The sequence below is a fragment of the Physeter macrocephalus genome, unplaced genomic scaffold (assembly GCF_002837175.3).
Source record: "Physeter macrocephalus isolate SW-GA unplaced genomic scaffold, ASM283717v5 random_130, whole genome shotgun sequence".
Lineage (NCBI taxonomy): Eukaryota > Metazoa > Chordata > Mammalia > Artiodactyla > Physeteridae > Physeter > Physeter macrocephalus.
In genome coordinates, this window is record NW_021145416.1 from 81823 (window position 1) to 101128 (window position 19306).

Here is a 19306-nt window from a genome sequence, read left to right on the forward strand (position 1 = left end):
CCCGTGTCCCCTGCATCGGCAGGCGGACTCTCAACCACTGCGCCACCAGGGAAGCCCCAGACAGCCTTTTGATGTGTAACTCAGGTCACATCCCTCCTCGAAACCCTCCAAATGAATAAAATACAAACTGCTGATTTTCCCCTTCCGGAACGAGTGTTGTTCATTTCACTTCCTAAAATAAAATTAAAAACCTAAAGAAAAAGAAAAAAACCAGACTGCTTCCCATGGTCCTCAGAGCCTCACGCAGTGGGCCCCAGACTGCCTCTCATCCTTTGTCTCTCCTCCTCTCTCTTGGATGCAACAGGTCCCTGCCACACCTCTCTTTTTCTCTGTCCCTCAGCCTTTGTTCCTCTCTGTGCTTTCTGCTCAGAACAGTTTTCTTCCCATCTTTTCCCCAGCTGGAATTCAACTCACATGACCCCTCCTCAGAGATGTCTGCCCGTACCCCCATAGATAAAGTGCCCTATTTCCTCTTTTTCATGGCATTTAACACGTTATCTTACTTGTTTATCTGCCTCTGTGTTTACTGTTTACTACCCTTGCTGGAGTAGCAACTCTTGAAGGGCAAGAACTCTGTCTTTTTTTTTTTCAAATAAATTATTTATTTATTCATTTATTAATTTTTGGCTGCATTGGGTCTTCGTTGCTGCACATGGGCTTTCTCTAGTTGCAGTGAGCGGGGGCTACTCTTTGTTGCGGGGCGCAGGCTTCTCATTGTTGTGGCTTCTCTTGTTGCGGAGCACAGGCTCTAGGCACGCGGGCTTCAGTAGTTGTGACGGGCTCTAGAGCACAGGCTCAGTAGTTGTGGCGCACGGGCTTAGTTGTTCCACGGCATGTGGGATCTTCCCGGACCAGGGCTCGAACCCGTGTCCCCTGCACGGGCAGGCGGATTCTTAACCACTGCGCCACCAGGGAAGCCCAAGAACTCTGTCTTGTTCACTGCTTTACCGCAGGGCCTAGGACAATGTTTACTGATGAGAGACGGAATAAGATGACTCTTGCAGTGAAAGTCTAGAGTTCATATAGCATGTCCGTGTGGAAAGAGATCTTCGGAATCCAGATAACGCTGGTGCTGCACTTACTAACTTGAAGAGTGAGTTAGCAACTCTGGGCCATTTTCTGTTCTAGAAGAGGTGTTGTGAGAGTGGTAGAAAATGTATCAAGTGCTGTAAAGACAGTGCCTCCCCGATAGCAGCTGCTCTAAGTAGGTAGGTAAGTCAAACGGTCCAACCTGGTTCCTAGTCCATTGTCCTTTCCATCGTCCCCGGGTGGTAATGGTTAAGCATTGGGGTGAATCGAAGAGTTAAGGGTAAGGTAAGTGTAAAGGAAGACCCTGGAATCATTGTGGCATCCCAAAGAGCCTGTCTGTTGTTCCTTTTCAAATGATGGTTTAATTGGAAGGGGGTAAGTGGTCTTAAAATCCACTACAGTTCTAGAAGAGCAAAGAAGCAAGCATACCTTATACTTGGAGGCTCTGTCTTGTCTTGCCTGTTTCTGGTGAGCAAGACAATCTCCTTTTAGCTAAGAGCAGGGGTTCCTCGGCCCCCAGGCAGAGCCCTCTCACTGCTTCTCCCCCAAGCTATAGATGAGGAGGCCTCCCCTGGTGCCTTGTTTCCCTAACCCGTGGCCCTGAGACTGGTAGATACTTAGACCCTGGACCAAGGAGGAGGATGGAGAAACAGGGACAGAGCCAGGGAGGTACGTAGAGCCCGATTTAGGCCTGTACACAAAGGTTCCGCTATGTGGATGGTCAACAGCATATCCAAGTGGTATTTACTCAGCATGGCAACAGTGAGGGGGAAGTTGCACGCTGTCCATGCACAGGGGCTCCTCAGTTTTCAGAAGAAAGTCCCATAGAAACAGAAAATAAACACCAGAGGTGATTTTCTTCTGGCCTCGGCAAAGTCACAGGAACCACAGGAGTGGTTTCCAAAGCTTGCTGGCAGAGCCAAGCTGGAACGGTGGCAGTGAGGGATTGGTAAGCAAGATCTGGGCCCAGATCGATGGAATGGGGTCAGGGGGACTGCAATCTGTAAGGACGAGGGTCAACTAAAGCAGGACGCAAAGGGGGATGAGTTCAGAAAACAGATTTAAGATGTGGAAACTGGCCCCAAGAAGAAAGGACCAGCTGAGGTCAAAACAGTGACCAAGACCCGGAATGTGGATGCAGTCGAGAGAGGGGTGAGTTTAGGGTATCAGTGATTCTGGGAGCAGGTGCCCAGGCCCTGACATCACAACTGGGTTGGATGAGGGGAGGGGAAGAAAGCACCCTTCGAGGAGGACTTCTCTGATCCGGGCTCTGTGTTCAACACCTAATGGACATCTTTGGAACAGAGAAAGAACTCTAAGCCCCAGAACGGCTGGGGTGGGGGGTGAGTTCCCAGGAAAGTTGGGGGCTAGGCAGGGACATGGAAGTCATTCTCAGATCTAAGAACAATCAAGGTGGGAGCAAGACCTTACCAAACCAGCCTCAGGGCTGAGACAGAGAGAGAAAGAGACAGAACACATGCAAGCGATTGAGCTACAGGAGACTCTCACCTGCCTGGGGCCAAGGTGGTGTGATGTTGAACCACTGGAGGAGGCCACTAGTGGTAAATGCTAGAATTACAAGGTAGAAATCCAGGCAAAGCCTCAAACAGGCTGAGCCACAGTGCCTGTCCATGCCCAAAGCCATGCTTCTTCTGCTGTACCTGCGTAACCCAGCGGCTTATAATAGTTTCACTATTTATATATCGCTTTACAGTTTTCAAAGCACCTTCACAAATTAGGCTACTTAACTGATGTCCATTGCTGCATTATCAGGCGGTGGGAGTCAAGTGTTTCACAGATTATTCTGTCTGGCTTCTCCTGTGTGACTCTGGCTAAGCTACTTGCCCTCTCTGGGCTTCGATGTGCCCAACTGAGAGGAGGCAACAATCAGTCATTCTTCTACAACATAGAATGAGAAGCATCTGGAGAGGTGCTGGTAGTGAGTGGATTTGCCAGGCTTCAGCAAGCTCTGGAGTGCATAGACATTGTGAAGAAAACCCATTCACTGGGCTCCAGGAAAACAAATTCAGACGTATTATAATCTTTCCTTCAACCCAGCTTTTAAGCCCTAAATGCTTCCAGAAGGCTTGTCGTTCTCTCGCCCCTTGCCAAGCCTGGTTTTGAGACAGGGAAGTTAGGGAGGAGTTTCTGATTCCTGTACGGCTCTATTTTTATCTGGAATGTATCTTCCTGCACCGCCAGTGATTGGCGCCTTCAGGGCCGAGGGTAAAGTGCACTGTCAGCAGGACCCGAGCAGTATATAGTAACGGACACAGAGAGACTGAGCTGTTGTGGGGGCGGGAAGTTAGACAGATGGACAAACTGATGGGCCCAGCATCTTTGCCAAGAGCAGCTCAATTAATTAATTACGAGGACAAGATGTTCGCCTCTGACCATGCCCAGAGTGACACATGTAGGGCACTAATCAGAGCGGGTACTGGGTTCCCCGCTCGCGCCAGCGCTGTCGGGAACTCTGGCATCTTGAAGAGAGGTGAATCCTTTTACATCTTTATGTGAAATCAGCATCTGATGCTTATGCTGGATTGAGAATAAACTTGACTTAACAGCAGGAAACAGTAAAGAGGGACCTGTCTTTTCCTGCAGAGCAGCCTGTTAGCAGATCCGAAGGTCCGTGGCCGCTGCAGTTCTTTCCTATCTCTAAGCAAAGCCCCCTTCACAAAGCTTGGCCCCCACATAACTTCACCCGAGGTGGTGGGGGGCAGCCGTGTGTGCCTCCCCTGCTCCAGGGGCAGCATCACCGTGTGACCAGCGACGTTTCCTTTGGAGGGAGCACCCAAGTAAGAAAGCTTGGAGACACTTCTAGCGCAAAAAGGAGCGCCTAGGAAGTGTATGTGAGTGTGTGTGTGTGTGAGAGAGAGAGAGAGAGAGAGTGTGTGTGTGTGTGTTCATTCAGATATAGCCCCATACAGACAAGGCTGGGGAGGAAGGGCCTGAGCTGGACCAGAGTAAAGGGACAGGGGTGCGGACACACCCAAGGTAGGAGGGGGGAAGCTCTGGGGAGAGCAGAGCAGGTTGGGATTCACTACATTTTAGCAAAGAGTGAGAACAAAGTAACACAGTGGGAGAGAACTCCAGGACCTGTGTGTGTGTGTGTGTGTGTGTGTGTGTGTGTGTGTGTGTTTGAGAGAGAGAGAGAGAGTGTGTGTGTGAGAGAGTGTGTGTGTGTGAGAGAGAATATGTGTGTGTGAGAGTGTGTGTGAGAGAGAGTGTGTGTGTGTGAGAGAGAGAATATGTGAGAGTGTGTGTGTGAGAGAGAGTGTGTGTGTGAGACAGAGTGTGTGTGTGTGAGAGAGAGTGTGTGTGTGAGAGAGAGTGTGTGTGTGTGTGGTGCACAGGGATGCAAGCTTGCAGCTGGAGCGGAGCATGCTTGGTCTTTGCAGGCCATGAGCCCCGTGGAAAGACAGAAATGGACTTTGTCGGGCAAGCTGCTACCCAGATGCTCCCAGTTTCCGGCTAGCCGTGTGCAGAGGAGGGAGTTTGCAGCCTGTGTACGAAATGCCATCGTCATGGCCACCAAAACCCAAAGCCGAATGTCTCTGAGACTGGACATTTAAAAAACATTATTAAAACCGTGTGGTTCCATAGGCAGCATGTAACAAGGCAGAAGTGAGGGGCCGTTTCCAGTGCTTACTGACTCACCGTATGAGTCTTGGTGACAAATGGCACATGGGAGTGAACAGTGGCCAGGGTGCATCTTGGCCTCTTCAGGGGGCCTAGAGGCACCTTGGGGGAGGGAAGGCCACAGGAAACCAATGGTTGCACTGGTGGTAGAACAGGGGCATGGTAACCAGCTGGTAACCAGTTTGCAGAAAGCTCACAGCAAAAAGGAACAGAACAGTAAAAGGGGTGAGTCTCTCTCAGTGAGGACACTATAGAGAACAGTAATGCAATATGCAAATCCCTATAGCTGAAGTCATTGCAGGGTTCTTGGAAGGAAGGTCCCCGTTGCCCGTAGTAATAATAACCCTTCTAAAGCTCTTATTATGTCCCAGGCCTTGTCCTCACACCTTAGATGTATAGTCAATCATTTAATCCACAGAACAACCTTGTGAGTGATGTGCTACTGTTATCCCTGTCAAGGTACAGAAAGGTAAAATCATTTGCCCAAGGTCACTGAGCTAGGGAGATGGAGCAACTCAGCGGTCGAATCCAGATAGTCTGGTTCTCATCACCATGCTACTTGACTCATGTTATTTGAATATTTTCTGAACATTTCTATGCCCAAGGCACTCAATTAAGTAGCAGAAACAAGACACAAAAATCTTGTCAAAAGTTCAATCAAGGGGCTTCCCTGGTGGCACAGTGGTTAAGAATCCACCTGCCAATGCAGGGGACACGGGTTCGAGCCCTGGTCCGGGAAGATCCCACATGCCGCGGAGCAGCTAAGCCCGTGCGCCACAACTACTGAGCCTGCGCTCTACAGCCCGCGAGCCACATCTACTGAGCCTGCGCTCTAGAGCAACATCTATGGAGCCCGCGTGCCCTAGATCCCGTGCTCTGCAACAAGAGAAACCACCGCAGTGAGAAGCCCGCGCACCGCAACAAAGAGTAGCCCCTGCTCGCCGCAACTAGAGAAAGCCTGCGCGCAGCAACGAAGACCAACTCAGCCAAAATAAATAAATAAATAAAAGTTCAATCAAAGACGTTTGCTCATCCCATTAGATACACTTACAGGCCTCTCTCTCCAGTGCATTTTGCCAGCCTACAGTTCGAAGCCTCATGTGACAACGGAAAGACGATAGAGCCCTCTCCGGGCTGGGTCTCCGTGAGACGAGGAACCCGGCCTTGTCCTGCCTCCCAGATCCCTGGGTGCCCTAACCTCCACCCCCAGGGCAACACCAAGTTTTATTCCTTTCCAGATCCCCAGAGCCACACCCAGGGCCAAGGACACTATAAACATTCACTAAATGCAGTTGACTGAATGGGTTTTTTACACCTTTGAATGCAGGAGCCAGTTGCAAAACGCTGTGAAAAGACCTCACTGTCGCCGCATCCCTGCTTGTGGCCACATAGCAAGCACCTTGTGTGGCACCCAGTGCTGAGGCTTAGCAGTGCCAAGTGCATATTTGCTGGTTCACTTTGGCTTCCCTTTGGTTTGCCAGGAAAGGCCGGCAGAGACCAATGCCAGTGTGGACGACTCAGCGCCCCCCTCGGTGGCCCAGCTGGCCGGGCGATTCAGGGAGCAGGCAGCTGCTGCAAAGGAGGTGAGTCAGGAGGCTTCAGAGCCCCTCTCCTGGGAGGGGGCTGGAGGAAGGGGAAGTCTGGGTCAGGCCCAGAGGAGAGGGAGGGAGGAGGCTTGGTAATTACCAAATTAGGAAGAGAAGCCAGAGAGGGGTCTCTCTGAATGTGAGGAATGTCGCCATGCTGCTGGGCCTGGGCGGGACTGTTCCCCACCAGAGTGAGGCTTACCCTGTGGCCAGGAGGGCTGAGAGCTGAAAGCCCTGCTGTTAGAGACGGGGGTCTGGAACCTGGGGCTTGTCCACCTCAATCGTCCACTGATAGAGACTTAGATCTTGCCCAGCTGTGCCAGGCCTGGACTGCTTCAGAATAAAGAAGTCCCCACACCAGGCTCCTCCCCAGAGCTTAGGAAGCTTAGGAATCTGGAGCAAGGGTGGATTCCAAAAGAATTGGGAAGAAAGAGAGGATGGAAAGGGAAGCACATTCAGATAGGAAGCCAGGGATCAGGAAGGAAAGGGATCCGGTGACCAGTGGATTCTAGAATCCTGCTGGAGAGAACAGTGTCAAATGGGGCACTGCAGCATTGGAGAGATTTGGGCTAGATTTTCTTGAGTCCTACAGTCTGAGGAGCTCCTTAGAAGTGAAATGAGGGAAGCGAACCCCAGTGTGGGGGGAGGTTTATCATGGCCCCTTGGGACAAATGAGAGTATAATTGTCATGCTTTTTTAGGTGTGTTGTTTTGCGTTTTTATTTTCCCATCTGAAAAATCGGTCCATAATTTCAGACACGATAGGAATGTCATAAAGGGTGAAGGAGATAGTATTGATCTAAGGTGCTGGCAGTGCTTAGAAGCTGGGTGTGGGTGTCATTGTGAGATGTTGCTTCAGGCAGGCCAGTGAATCACAAGTAAAAGAGGATGCTCCAGCAGGAAAGGATTGGGAGAGTCTGAAAGTCAAAATGGGTAGACAGTTCACTAGAATGAATTTATAAAGTTAATGGACAGTCGCAAAGACATGCAATCCTTCCCTCCATTCTTTTCTCCACCAGACATCCCAAAACATTCCGAAAACCAGTTTCTACTTCCTTCCTCTTCCTCCCTGTTGCCTGATTAGCTCTCTCTCTTTTTCTCTCTGTGTGTCTGTCTGTTGCCCTCCCTCTAGACACCAGCCAGTAAACCAACAAGAAGGAAACCGCCCTGCTCCCTCTCTCTGTTCCCCACCAGGGTAGAGCTGGGCCAGAATGGTGAAGAGGTAAGTACTTCTGCTGCCGGGGGCTCGGAGGATGCTGGTTATGGATCTTCTTTCTCCTTTTTATAGGAAGAGGCATGCAATTCACACTTTTAGACTTGAAACCTGTGCAGGGAATTTCTCCATTTCAGATTCAGGGGTGAATCTCCTTAACGCTTCCTGAATCCTTTACTTTGAAAACGAGGTCCCTTCCTACTCCCTCTTACTGAGCCTCCTTTATGGTTTTCAAGGACAGGAGCACTATTTTTCAAGCCTGAGCATTTCAGCCAAGAGAATGGGTCCATAGGGTATTACCGCACCAGATTCAGGAGTCATGAAAGTCATGTTTGACTCCCAGGTCTGACTGATACGATCTTCCATGTGTGCAAGGCATCTGGAAAGAGGGTTGCACTCACCTAAAGCAGAACTGCAGGGTGAGAGAGTCGTGGGTTTCTGCAGTATCTTGAAAAGGCTGGTATGGTTCTGGATCACTGAAAGAGAACCAGAGCCCACAGGAGGCCTCATTGCCCTCAGATATAAATAGCCAATGTTACCAACATAATAAAGGCTCTGGTATCATAGATCATAGCCAGCAATAGATTCCCGGCCCGCATGTTCACCTACCCTTATTTATCTAATTGTAGCTGTAAGAGCAACTTGTCCACACCCTCCCAGGAACCCAGGAACCTTCACTGTGGTCGTGGTCCCCACCAGAAATGGATTAGCATGTTCTCTTCTCCAGCCTGGGAGGCCAACCCCAAAATAGAGCAAGCAAGCCAAAGACAGTCCAATTCCCACACCCCAACTGTGATACCTCTTTCCCCCACTTCCTTTTTGGGGGCCAGCATCTGATGACAGACACTGGATAGCCATGTGGACTTGGGCAAGGCCCTTGGTGTCTACATTTTCTCATTTATAAAGTGAAACATTTGGAGTCGATCAACGGTTTTCAAACCTTTTTGTCAACCCAAGGCATATATGAGCAGAAGCCCATCAGATAAAGCAGAAACTCAGAGCTGCTCTCAACCAAGTGGGAAGGGGTTGGGGCCCCCCATATGCTCTGAGAATACTCCCCCCCCAAAACTGGACAGGGCTCTTCTGGGATGAGAATGCCCCAAGAAGCCCAGTTTAAAAAACACTACGTTTTTGTTGGGGTCTCCTCAGGTGCTGACATCATGATTCTGACCCCATCTTCGTGGGGTCATGAGCCAGCATCCGACCAAAGCCATACCAACAATTTCTCTTTACTGAAGGTGAACTTCTTCTGTGACCTTCACCCTGAGGGCTTGGAGCCTGTGTTAGGCGATAGGCTGAGGCCGTGGCCGCTAGGTGCCTACCGTGAGGCTGCCCCCTGATGACCTGGACTCAGGCCCAGAGAAGTCACTGCACTGCGCCTGCTTCCTTTTTTGTAAAATGGGACAAGAACACTAACCAGACATGATGGGGGCGGGATGGGACCTGGATAAAAGTGGAGGGAGTTCAGCGGCTCTGGGAGAAATACGTTTACATGTTCCATCCCATGGGGCACCACCAGCAGCTAAATGGCATGTAGTAGCCAAGGGCTGGATGAATGGGAGGGTGGATTTAAGAGGGAAGGTCCCGCATGGAGTGACAGGCTGCTAGCACATGGGAAGGACGTTGCTTCCAGAGAGCAGTGACTTTTTGTCACGAGCTTGAAATTCACATAAAAATAAAATGAGCAGCCAGCTCTGTCTGGCTGGGTTAGAAAATTGTGGAGGCTGCTGCCTACAGTTCTCCTTCTGGACTCCCATGGCACAGCCTGCAGGAGCCCTAGTGCCGGGAGCCTTGGGGGCCTGGGAAGGCCCCAGTCAGGCTACCCCTCGGTTCCCAATGCACAGTGCCGGAGAGGGTCTTCCCTTCTTCATCCCTGCCCCCTCCCTGTGCCCGCACAGCCTGAGACGGTGCAGCCAGCCCCTGCCGACAGGGTATCCTGGAGTTGCCCCTCTCTGGAGGACCCACCCAAAAGAGTGTTTAATATGGCCACTGAGCCTGCCTTGCCTGCCCACAGGAGGGCTCGAAAACAGTTCCATCTGAAAAATCTGGTCATTATTCTAGACATTATAGGAATGTCATATATGGACATATATACATACATAAAGAGAGAAGTCAGGCTGACTTTTCTCCACCAAGTGTATGACCGGCGGCCACTTGTTAAACAGTAAAGGAAATACTGCCACCTGCAGCCGTTCCCAGGAATGGCATTGGCGGCTCTTTTGGATTCTTCCTGCTTTGCAGTTCAGTTCCAATCAACAAGGATTTTGTAGGGCATGAACTGGGTTCCCAGCACTGTCCTATGATGAAGGAGCTGTGTTTATTGAATTTTCACTCTTTTCAGAAGATACTAGTCAGTTGCGGAAGAGAATAAAGTATTACATAAAGTGAGCTTTGTCAGCACAATTGTTGCTGCAGTTCCTAAACAGTGTCTTCAGAAATGCGGCCTCATGTGAACTTTCACTGTAAAGCCCAGAAATTAAGGACAACTGAGTTTGGGCTGGAAGCTCTTTGTTCTCACGGTGGACACAAGGCTCCTTGAAAGACTGACTGCTCTGGAAATATGTCTGATGGTGTAAACTCATGGAGCCAGAGGCACCTGAGAGCTGGAGGAGGCCTTAGAATCGTTTATTCCAACCCACCCACCTGTCTGGGTCTTGGCTGGGGAGGCTGAGGCCAGGGCAGCCGTCTAGCTCCTGTCAAAGCCGGAGTTAGCAGGGGCTGGGGAAGGGAGCTCCTGAGTCCCAGCCAGTGGTTGCCCCACACTCCAGCACCTCCCCCCACAATGCTAGGCCTTAAAAAGGTCACAGGGAGTTCAGCTGAGTGAGTCCGTCTCCTTCCATCACTAAAATACAATAATCTCACTCAATAACTATCTCAGAATATTTATAAGAAACTGTGTTATTCTTCTTATGATTCAAGTAAATTAGCACATGGGTGCAAGGAGCAGGGTCCCCAAACTATAGGAGAATCTGCTCTGGTGTCTGTCCGACAACGTGGAAGTATCTTTTTCTTCATCATCATCAATCATCACTGTCATCATTCGTACCTGGATCAATATAGCTGTGGAACTAGAATCAAGTTGTAGGGATTTTACACAAAACAGGAAGGAGTCAATCGTTTTAGATAATATAAGATCCAAAGACAGGCAAGATTCCTGACATACATTCATCACAAAAATATCCCAACTAACAGAACATATATATGGGGGTGTGTGTCTATATATATACACAATATATCTCAGACATTGACCACTTTCAGAGGGCAGGCGCTCAATCATATTCATTTTTAGGTAACCAACACAATGCCTGGAATGTAGGAGATACTCAATAAATGTCTGTTTAATCAAAATGAATAGTCAGTGTTTTAGAATGTGATAATTTATAAACAACACTATTGGTGGGGTTTTCCAAAATATTATTAGTTTAAGGGAAGAATTTCAAGTATACCTCTGTCAGGTTTCACTCCAGCTCTGTGGTTTCTTATGTTTATGACAAACAGAATGGATGGTCACTGTGTCCTTTCTCTTTGAAATCCCCTCCAATTGTTGGTTCACGTTGTTGAAGGTCATGAGGTGAAGATCTTGTGCCCCTCAGACATAGTCTGTTCCCTCATAATGACCATGAAGGCATTCTTCCTGGAACAGGAGGCTTCCTGTGTTTCAGATGTCCTGCCTGCTCTGATCCATAGATTCAAGCGGTCTTGTTAGTGGTAGGGTGAGGGAGAGGGGAGTCTGCCACACCCAGGACCTCAGGAGGTAAGTGAGCTCCTGAAGCTAAGTGATGAGGTGGTAAAACCAACTTTTTCTTCTCCTCTTATTCCAACTGTGGCTTCTGGGCTCCAGCCAGAACCCCACCTCCCTTCACATCACTCATTTGCTTGTTTTGGTCCATTTGCTTTTATAGAAGTCACCGCCCAATGCAAACCACCCTCCTAAAGTCAAGGTGAAGAGCTCGCCTCTGATCGAGAAGCTCCAGGTAAGTTCAGAATCGATACTACCTCCTATCCAACCCCCTCTCTTATCCAACATTTGCATGTCTTTGGGGCTCCTAGGGTAGTCCCAGATGTCACCTGGACAGTTGACCTCTGATAACCAGCTAGTGATCAAATTGCCCTGAAGGATGAGGAGCTCTACCTGGGGGCAAAATGCTAAAATAAGGACCCAATCAAACATGAGCTCATGTCATTAGTACCTAATGGAGATAGAGGATAATCAGATGCCTCAAGCGTCTTATGGGAAAGGATGTTATAAACAAGAAACACTCCAGGAATAGCCAAGTCCTTTCCATGGCCTGAATGCAGCCACAAACCATTTCAGCTTTACACAGGGCTGAAATTCAGCTGCTAGTCATTACACCACTACGGCCAAGTTCATTGTTTGGAAAGCATTCCATCCTACCTCGCCACCTTATACATCCAGAGCCCTCACCACTGTGCCCACAGTGGGGCTGGCTTTCCTGGGAGTGTAAACAAAGTATATGACACTGCACTTGATCTCACAATCTTGTTGGGGAGACAAGGTTTTCACACATGATACAATAAAAGACATATAGGAGAGTAAATACCGGAGATCTAAATTGTGGGTAACTATCCGACACCTACTGCTCTAGACCAGGACTTTTTACCTCGGCATTATTTGAGCTGGTAAATTTTGCTGCAGGGGCTGCCTTGTACACTGCAAGATGCTTTAGCAGCATCCTTGGTCCCTATCCACTAGATGCCAGCAGCACTCTTCAGTAAACTGTGACAAAGAAAAATGTCCCTAGACATTGCCTAATGTCTCCTGGAGACAACATCATTCCCCTGGCCCAACCCCAGCTGAGAATCACTGCGGTAAAATTTTAGAGCGAGAAGACGGTCAAGTGGGCAGGAGTAATTAATAAATGCTTTAGGAAATACCTATTTCCTGAGTCAGTCCTTAAGAATAGTGGCTGGGGGCTTCCCTGGTGGCGCAGTGTTTGGGAGTCCGCCTGCCGATGCAGGGGACGCGGGTTCGTGCCCCGGTCCGGGAAGATCTCACATGCTGTGGAGCGGCTGGGCCTGTGAGCCATGGCCGCTGAGCCTGCGCTTCCGGAGCCTGTGCTCCGCAACGGGAGAGGCCACACCAGTGAGAGGCCCGCGTACCGCAAAAAAGAAAGAAGCAAAAAAAAAGAATAGTGGCTGGAAAGGAGGGAGGAAGGTACTCCTGGTGTGGGAACAGCATGATCTAAAGCACAGAGGAGGGACAGGCATGATACAGGGTGGGGCCTGTAGAAGATGCTCCAGCTTTCACTGCGGTCTCTGGGCAGCCACCCAGGAGAACAACAAGGCTCTCCTGCACTGGATCCTCCCCTCTGGGTCCAACTAATAAAATTGGCTCGTCTACCTTGTTCTGAAGCCATTATTAGGGGTGTGTCAAGACAAGTAGCCACAGCCTCTGCAGTTCCCAGCTATGTGAGAGACCAGGGATTTGGCCCCCAGTCTGATTTGGAGTTAAGGGAAGCATCTCTGGTTTGGGTTAGGAGCCTACCTCATGGTGGGGGGGGAATCTCCCCTGAAGTTTAATTCATACTGAGAAGCCCTGATCCCACCCCAGCTGCAGGGAGGGAGTGGGCTGCCCATCGCTGTAGGAGGCCACAGGGCTCCCATATACATAACAGGGATCTCTCAGAAGGGACCCCAGAACTCAGACATTCCCTCCTAGCAGCCATCCAAAGGGTGTAGCCGAGAACCCCTACCTCTGTCTCCCGGCAGCCTACCACAGACCTCATCTAAGTGCCAGAAGTTAGTTTGCAAATGCTGTGTACCCTGCAGTCTTGGTCTTATTCCCCTTTCTAGTCATTAATAAGCCTCTTTGGGAAACATCGCAACCTGAGAATGAGGTTTTAATCTCTAATGGTTTAATCTCATGAAGAATGTCAGCGACAGTATATAATCTGGCCAAATCCCATAGGAACCTTACTTTGTTGGAAATATGTGGGGAAAGAACTAAGATATGCATCATCAGCTTCATTTTTCTTCTAAGTATTCTATTGGATGAGTTAGGAACTATGATTTTTCTTCACTAGAATAGTCCATAATTCAAAGTTCAAGTTTTCCGCTGGCTAGCAAGACCCATTTTATCTGCAAGCAGTCTTACAGAGGGAATGTCCCATCTTGACCCTGAGAGGGCAGGAAGACCTCTTTTAATGTGCAGTTAATATCCCCTCTGCCATGAAGCCCTCTGAGCCATCCTAGCACACCAACTCCCACAGCCTCTGTGGTCCAAACCTGTCCCTTTGTACCTGCAACGTGCTGCTTTTAGACATGGCATGGGCTCACACTGTTGCTATTTATTTAACTTTTATATTTTTAATTGGACAATGACACAATCTTGTCTATATTATACATTCTTTCTTAAAATCACAGTTGAAATACTAACATCGTCCTAAACATGTGTAATGTTCCATACTGTGCAAGTCCTAAAGTACATGTCGGACTTCTCCGAGATGACAGAGCCTCGGCTGGCAGGAGGGTGGCACCGAGGAGAGTCTGGAGGGAAAGGGTGTGAGTCGGGTCGTGGCAGGAGAGAGTAATGGGACCAGATCATAAAAGACTCTAAAGGTCAGGCTCAGTCGATGGGACAAATAAAGACTCCGAGACACAGAAAGGCTACTGGACTCGCTGTAGGTCACACAGCTATTAAGTGAAAGAGGCAATATCTGGAGTTGGGTGTGTCTGCGTGGAGAGCATCATCTGCCCCTCAAGCCTGGTCCCTTCCCTTGGAGGCCTTGCTGCTGGCTCTCCTGCCCTGGAGGATGCAGCTGGCAATGATTTGGAAACACAGAAGTCAGAGCCGGAGGAGCAAGAGCCCCTAGGTGGCGCTAGAGGACCCAAGGCACTCACGTTCAGTCCCTCCGTAGACATCTGCACCACCACCTTCCCTGAGGCAGTCGGATAGATCTGGGACCACCGCCTCCTCCCCCACCAAACTCATGACTCCCTCAGGCCTCGGTTACCTTTGGGTAACCCCTCCCCTCTGCTTGCCCTCAGGGTTCATTTTGGTCTGGTTGCACCTGCACTGCGATGCTGCAAGTAGGATCACACACTGGCATCTGCCCCGCTGGCTTCCCCATGGAAAGGCGTGGTGGCCTGCTGTGTCCACCACTGTGGTCTACCGAGGGAGACCCTGTCCTTGGACACTGAGGGACAAACAGACCTGGCTTGAATCCCAGGGCAGATTCCTTAAACACTTTGCTAATTTGTGCCATGAGAACAAAACTGAACATGTAGGGTGGTTGTAGAGAGGAAAACTGCACATGCCCAGCAAAGAGTAGGCATCCAGTAAGCGGTAACTGCTTACTGATGAGAAAGATGGTAAAGGGTGCTGACAGCATGAGATCCTGGTTTCTGCAGGTGCTAGCAGTTGCTCTTCTGGCCTCTTTGTCTATAAATCGGGACTGTTCCAATGCATTTTTGCTGTATCAAATCAGTGCTTCCTGGGCATTATGGAATGCAGGCTGGGTTTGAAATTCCTCATCTTTTCTCTACAGGCCAATTTAGTCTTTGATCCAGCGGCCCTGCTGCCTGGGGCCTCACCCAAGAGTCCCGGACTCAAGGCCATGGTGTCACCATTTCACAGCCCGCCTTCTACCCCCAGCAGCCCTGGCGTGCGGTCTCGGGCCAGCGAGCCAGAGGAGGTGCCCGTCAGCTTTGACCAGCCTCCGGAAGGCAGTCATCTGCCCTCTTACAATAAGGTAATATCTGGATCCTAAGTACTGTGGTGTGTCTGTGGAAATGTGGACACAGGGCAATCCTGAATCACCTCTACCCTGTTGTCCTGGAGAAAGGAGGACACTTCTGAGCTGTGGTACGATGTGGTTTTTAACAAAGGAAATTTCTCCTCTTCCTGGCAAGTGATCCCTGAGCTAAGATCACCCTCTACCTAGCCTGCCTCTCTCATCCGCTCTCCCTGTAACTGTGCCACTCACCTGAAAGACAGGTGCAGGGGATGGAGTGCTCCATCCTTTGTGGAGAGAGGGGCAGGAATTCAGTACTGATCCCAGCTGCACAGAGTTATGTCAAAAGCTGAAAACAAAAGCTAAAGACCTGATCGGCGACTCAGCAGAAGGGAGGGCAGGGTCACTAGGTTGTCCTGTCCTGCCTTGATATGAATACTCCTTGATATGAATACTCCCAGTTGAAGAATGTCCAGATCGTTCCCTTTGCAAAAAGATGTATGGCAGCACTTGTTTCTGTAGATACTGCCCTAATACTTTGTGTGTGATTTCATCAGATCCCTGCCGTACTAGAAGGAGGTGAGAATCAAGAGAATCAGAGGTACATACAGTCCAATACACTCCAAGCAGGTACCCAGCAAATTTGGACCAGAGCCAGGCAGGGGCTAAGAGTCTTTTCTTTTGGTTGCACCGCGGGCATGCGGGATCTTACTTTCCCGACCAGGGATCGAACCCACACCCCCTGCAGTGCAAGCGCAGAGTCTTAACCACTGGACCACCAGGGAAGTCCCTGAGTTAAAGGGCTCTGATGCCAGGAAAAGTTAAATGAATGTGACCTTAGAATTAAGGATGGAGAGAGCAGGATCTTCTGGGCCCTTCCAGAGGATCCATCTAGGAAAGAGGTCAAAGGTGTCGAAACAGGTAGGGCCCAAGGAAACAAAGTGGTGGTGAGGAGGTGATGGGGTAGGCTTGAGCCTGCTGGCTGGGGATAGAGTGGAGATCCTTCAGCCCAGGGCAATGGAGAGACCCCCGACGGCAGAGAGGAACCCAGGAGAGAGCCCTGTCTTCTCACAGGATGTCAGTGGGAGGTAGAGGCAGGAAGGGAGGCTCTGCCACCTGGTCATTGTACTGGGGGCTTTAGTCTGTGACAGCAGTAAAGGAGCAGGCAGGATTATTTCTGAACCCTGCTGGCCATGAGGGCTGGGGCCTTGTTAGCCTGCAGGGCTAGCCTCACCGTGGTCTCAGGAAAGTTCCTGGGAGGCCCTTTTAAAACCAAGTATTCAGGGCTTCCCTGATGGTGCAGTGGTTGAGAATCTGCCTGCCAGTGCAGGGGACACAGATTCGATCCCTGGTCCAGGAAGATCCCACATGCCGCAGAGCAACTAAGCCCGTGCGCCACAACCACTGAGCCTGTGCTCAAGAGCCCGTGAGCCACACTACTGAGCCCACGTGCCACACCTACTGAAGCCTGTGCACCCAGAGCCCGTGCTCCGCAACAAGAGAAGCCACCAGAATGAGAAGCCCGCGAACCCCAACGAAGAGTAGCCCCCACTAGCCGCAACCAGAGAAAAGCCCACGTGCAGCAACTAAGACCCAATGCAGCCAGAAACAATAAATAAATAAAAATAAAATAATAAATAAATTTATTTTAAAAAATAAACAAGTATTCATTCCAAACTTCTGAGACAACTAGGATTGACAAATACCAAAATGCAAATCAGTGAGAAAATAAGATTCAAGAAAATAAGATTTAATTTGCACATAAATTTTTAAAGACACGTCACGAGTAAAGTAGGACACCCACTATAAACACACCCATTGAACTTCTGACAAAGTCCAGTGGACCCAGGTGAGGCCTGGTTCTGATTCATACACTTCCCAGAGAGAAAATGGTTTTCAGGCAGCTCTGCTGGGTGTTTCTAAGGTGTAGCTTCTGCTAGAGTTGGACCTCGCTGGAGAAAGCAAAGGATTCTGGCTGCTCAGCTCTCCCGGGGTTAGCCAGCTTTGTGGGGGGGGCGGCAGGGGGGGAAGGGAGGAAGCTGATCACCAGCTGTCCAGCTCCACACCCATGAGGTCACGGTACCAGCCACTCACAGACCCCCAACCCTCTTTTCTGTTGGGTTCACCTTTGTCAAAGTAGAATCTTCAAAATGTTAAAACATGACTCTGATACAAAATAGAGAGAGATTTTGTTCAACTTGTTAATTTAGCAGGGACCCTGTAAGATGGTAAAGCTCATTCAAAGAACTGGTTATTTATAGGCAATTAAAAAGGACAAATGTTAGAATAAAATTGCTAAGTTAGACACTGAACTGATTGTTAATTTACAGGCCAGTAAAATCTTAGGTTATCTTTTTTACTGGATAGACAGCATTTTCATCTTCACACATACAGAAAAAAATCTGCAGGTTGCCATGTAATACCACAGCCCCACAGGGCTCTAACCTATAATAAATAGCAAGCAGTGGTACATCCTCCTAGAAAATCAAATGATCCTCAGGTGGGCTTGTGAAGCTGTGCGTGTGAGACTGACATTGAAAGGACATGCGCCCTCCCTTTGGCCTTTTTCACAGGTGTAGATCATTTTCCTTAACACTTTCTTGCAGGTGCGGACAAGGGGCTCCATAAAAAGGCGCCCTCCTTCCAGGCGATTCCGAAGGTCCCAGTCGGAGGACTGTGCGGACGTGGGGGAGCTCAGGGCCGTGGAGTCCTCCCAGGAGAATGGTGCCAAGGAAGAGAATGGGGACGAGGTGTTCCCAGCCAAGAGCAAGACCCCAGGATCCCCTCCTCTGAGGAGGACGCCCAGCAGGACAGAGAAGCAGGAGAAGGGCAGGGCCTTGGGGGTAGCCCAGCAGCACGAAACGGCCGTGGGGAGCTCCGAGAAGGGGGCCAGCCAGAGTCCAGCCCGAGCCTCCAGCTCAGAGGCAGAGGACGGGGGTGGGAGCCCCACGGAGGAGAAACCAGCTGAAGAGGAGATGGAAGAGCCTACGGAGGTGAAGGAGAGGGCGGCCAGTGAAGAGGAGGAGCCTGGACAAAGGAGCCGAGACACAAAGGGGCTGGAGGAGGAGACCCCCCAAAACCCCCCTGGAGGAGGGGAGGGCGACCACAGTCCTGAGCAGGGGGCTGGCAAGGAAAAGCAAGATGGGGGGACCATCCTCGAGCCAGGCTGTGATCCTGGCACTGGCCATGCCCAGCCGGACACTAGCAGTGAGGTCCCCAAGACGGAGGTAGGTGGCCTGGCTTGTCCCCCCGACCCAGACAGGGCAGGGCCAGCGCATCCTAGGTCCCATGCCCTGTTCCTTACATCCATCACCAATCAGCTGGGTGTGCAGTAACACAGGGACTGGATTGAGACGGGCTGTCACTGATGGGGAGGGGACAAAAGGACCAGAAAGGGAAGCGTGTCCCATGCTCTCTGCTTCTCGCTGCCTCGGGGTTCTGGCGCCCTTCCGGGTGTGACTGAGGCCCACACACCGAGGCCTCCTGATGCAGCGTCCTGGACTGGGCTCGCTGCTGTGGGGCGTTCTGAGAGGAAAAGGGGGGGCTCCTTTCCATACAAAACTCACAGTAATAGTGCATGAGACCAGCAGCTCCTTGGGGTGCAGTAAAGAAGGCAGAACACGGCAATGGGCAGGGCTTCTCCTAGGGAAGCTTTAAAGGAGGCTTTATGTTCCATCTGTCCACGCACAGGTGTTAGACACCTAGCGCGCGCGCGTGAGGAGGGGTTGCCTCTGTCCCTGCCCTCCTGCTGGGCCCACACTTAGTCGTGTGGCTCCTCCCACCACTCCCAGGAAGCCCACCTTGAGCTCACCTACTTGTGCCCTCAGGAGCAAGACCAGCCTTGCTGGTTTCCACAAGAAAAGCTTTGTGTCCCGCCCCCTATTGCCACCCCTAACAATCTTATCAACAAAGTCACCCTCCGGTGTTTCCCCCTTCCCTTTACGTTAGTTCATTCATTCATTAACACAAGCCACCGACATTAGCCTCTTATGTCACTTCCTGCTTCCACTTTTCCTCCCTACGTAGTCCATTCTCTGTACAGCAACCAGAAGGGTGTGTGTGTGTGTGTGTGTGTGTGTGTGTGTGTGTGTGTGTGTGTGTGTGTGTGTGTGTGTGTGTGTGTGTGTGTGTGTGTGTACTCAT

General features: G+C 50.3%; 1 protein-coding gene across 1 annotated transcript in view; it reads left to right on the forward strand.

Annotated features, from left to right (window-relative positions):
* Positions 1 to 19306, forward strand: part of RCSD1 (RCSD domain containing 1) — a 68305-nt gene that overhangs the window by 39980 nt on the left and 9019 nt on the right. Inside the window, exons 2-6 of the mRNA XM_028484122.2 lie at positions 6153 to 6254; positions 7389 to 7478; positions 11372 to 11443; positions 14978 to 15181; positions 17770 to 18390. Of these exons, the coding sequence (XP_028339923.1) occupies positions 6153 to 6254; positions 7389 to 7478; positions 11372 to 11443; positions 14978 to 15181; positions 17770 to 18390 (1089 nt within the window). The remainder of the gene's footprint in view (positions 1 to 6152; positions 6255 to 7388; positions 7479 to 11371; positions 11444 to 14977; positions 15182 to 17769; positions 18391 to 19306) is intronic.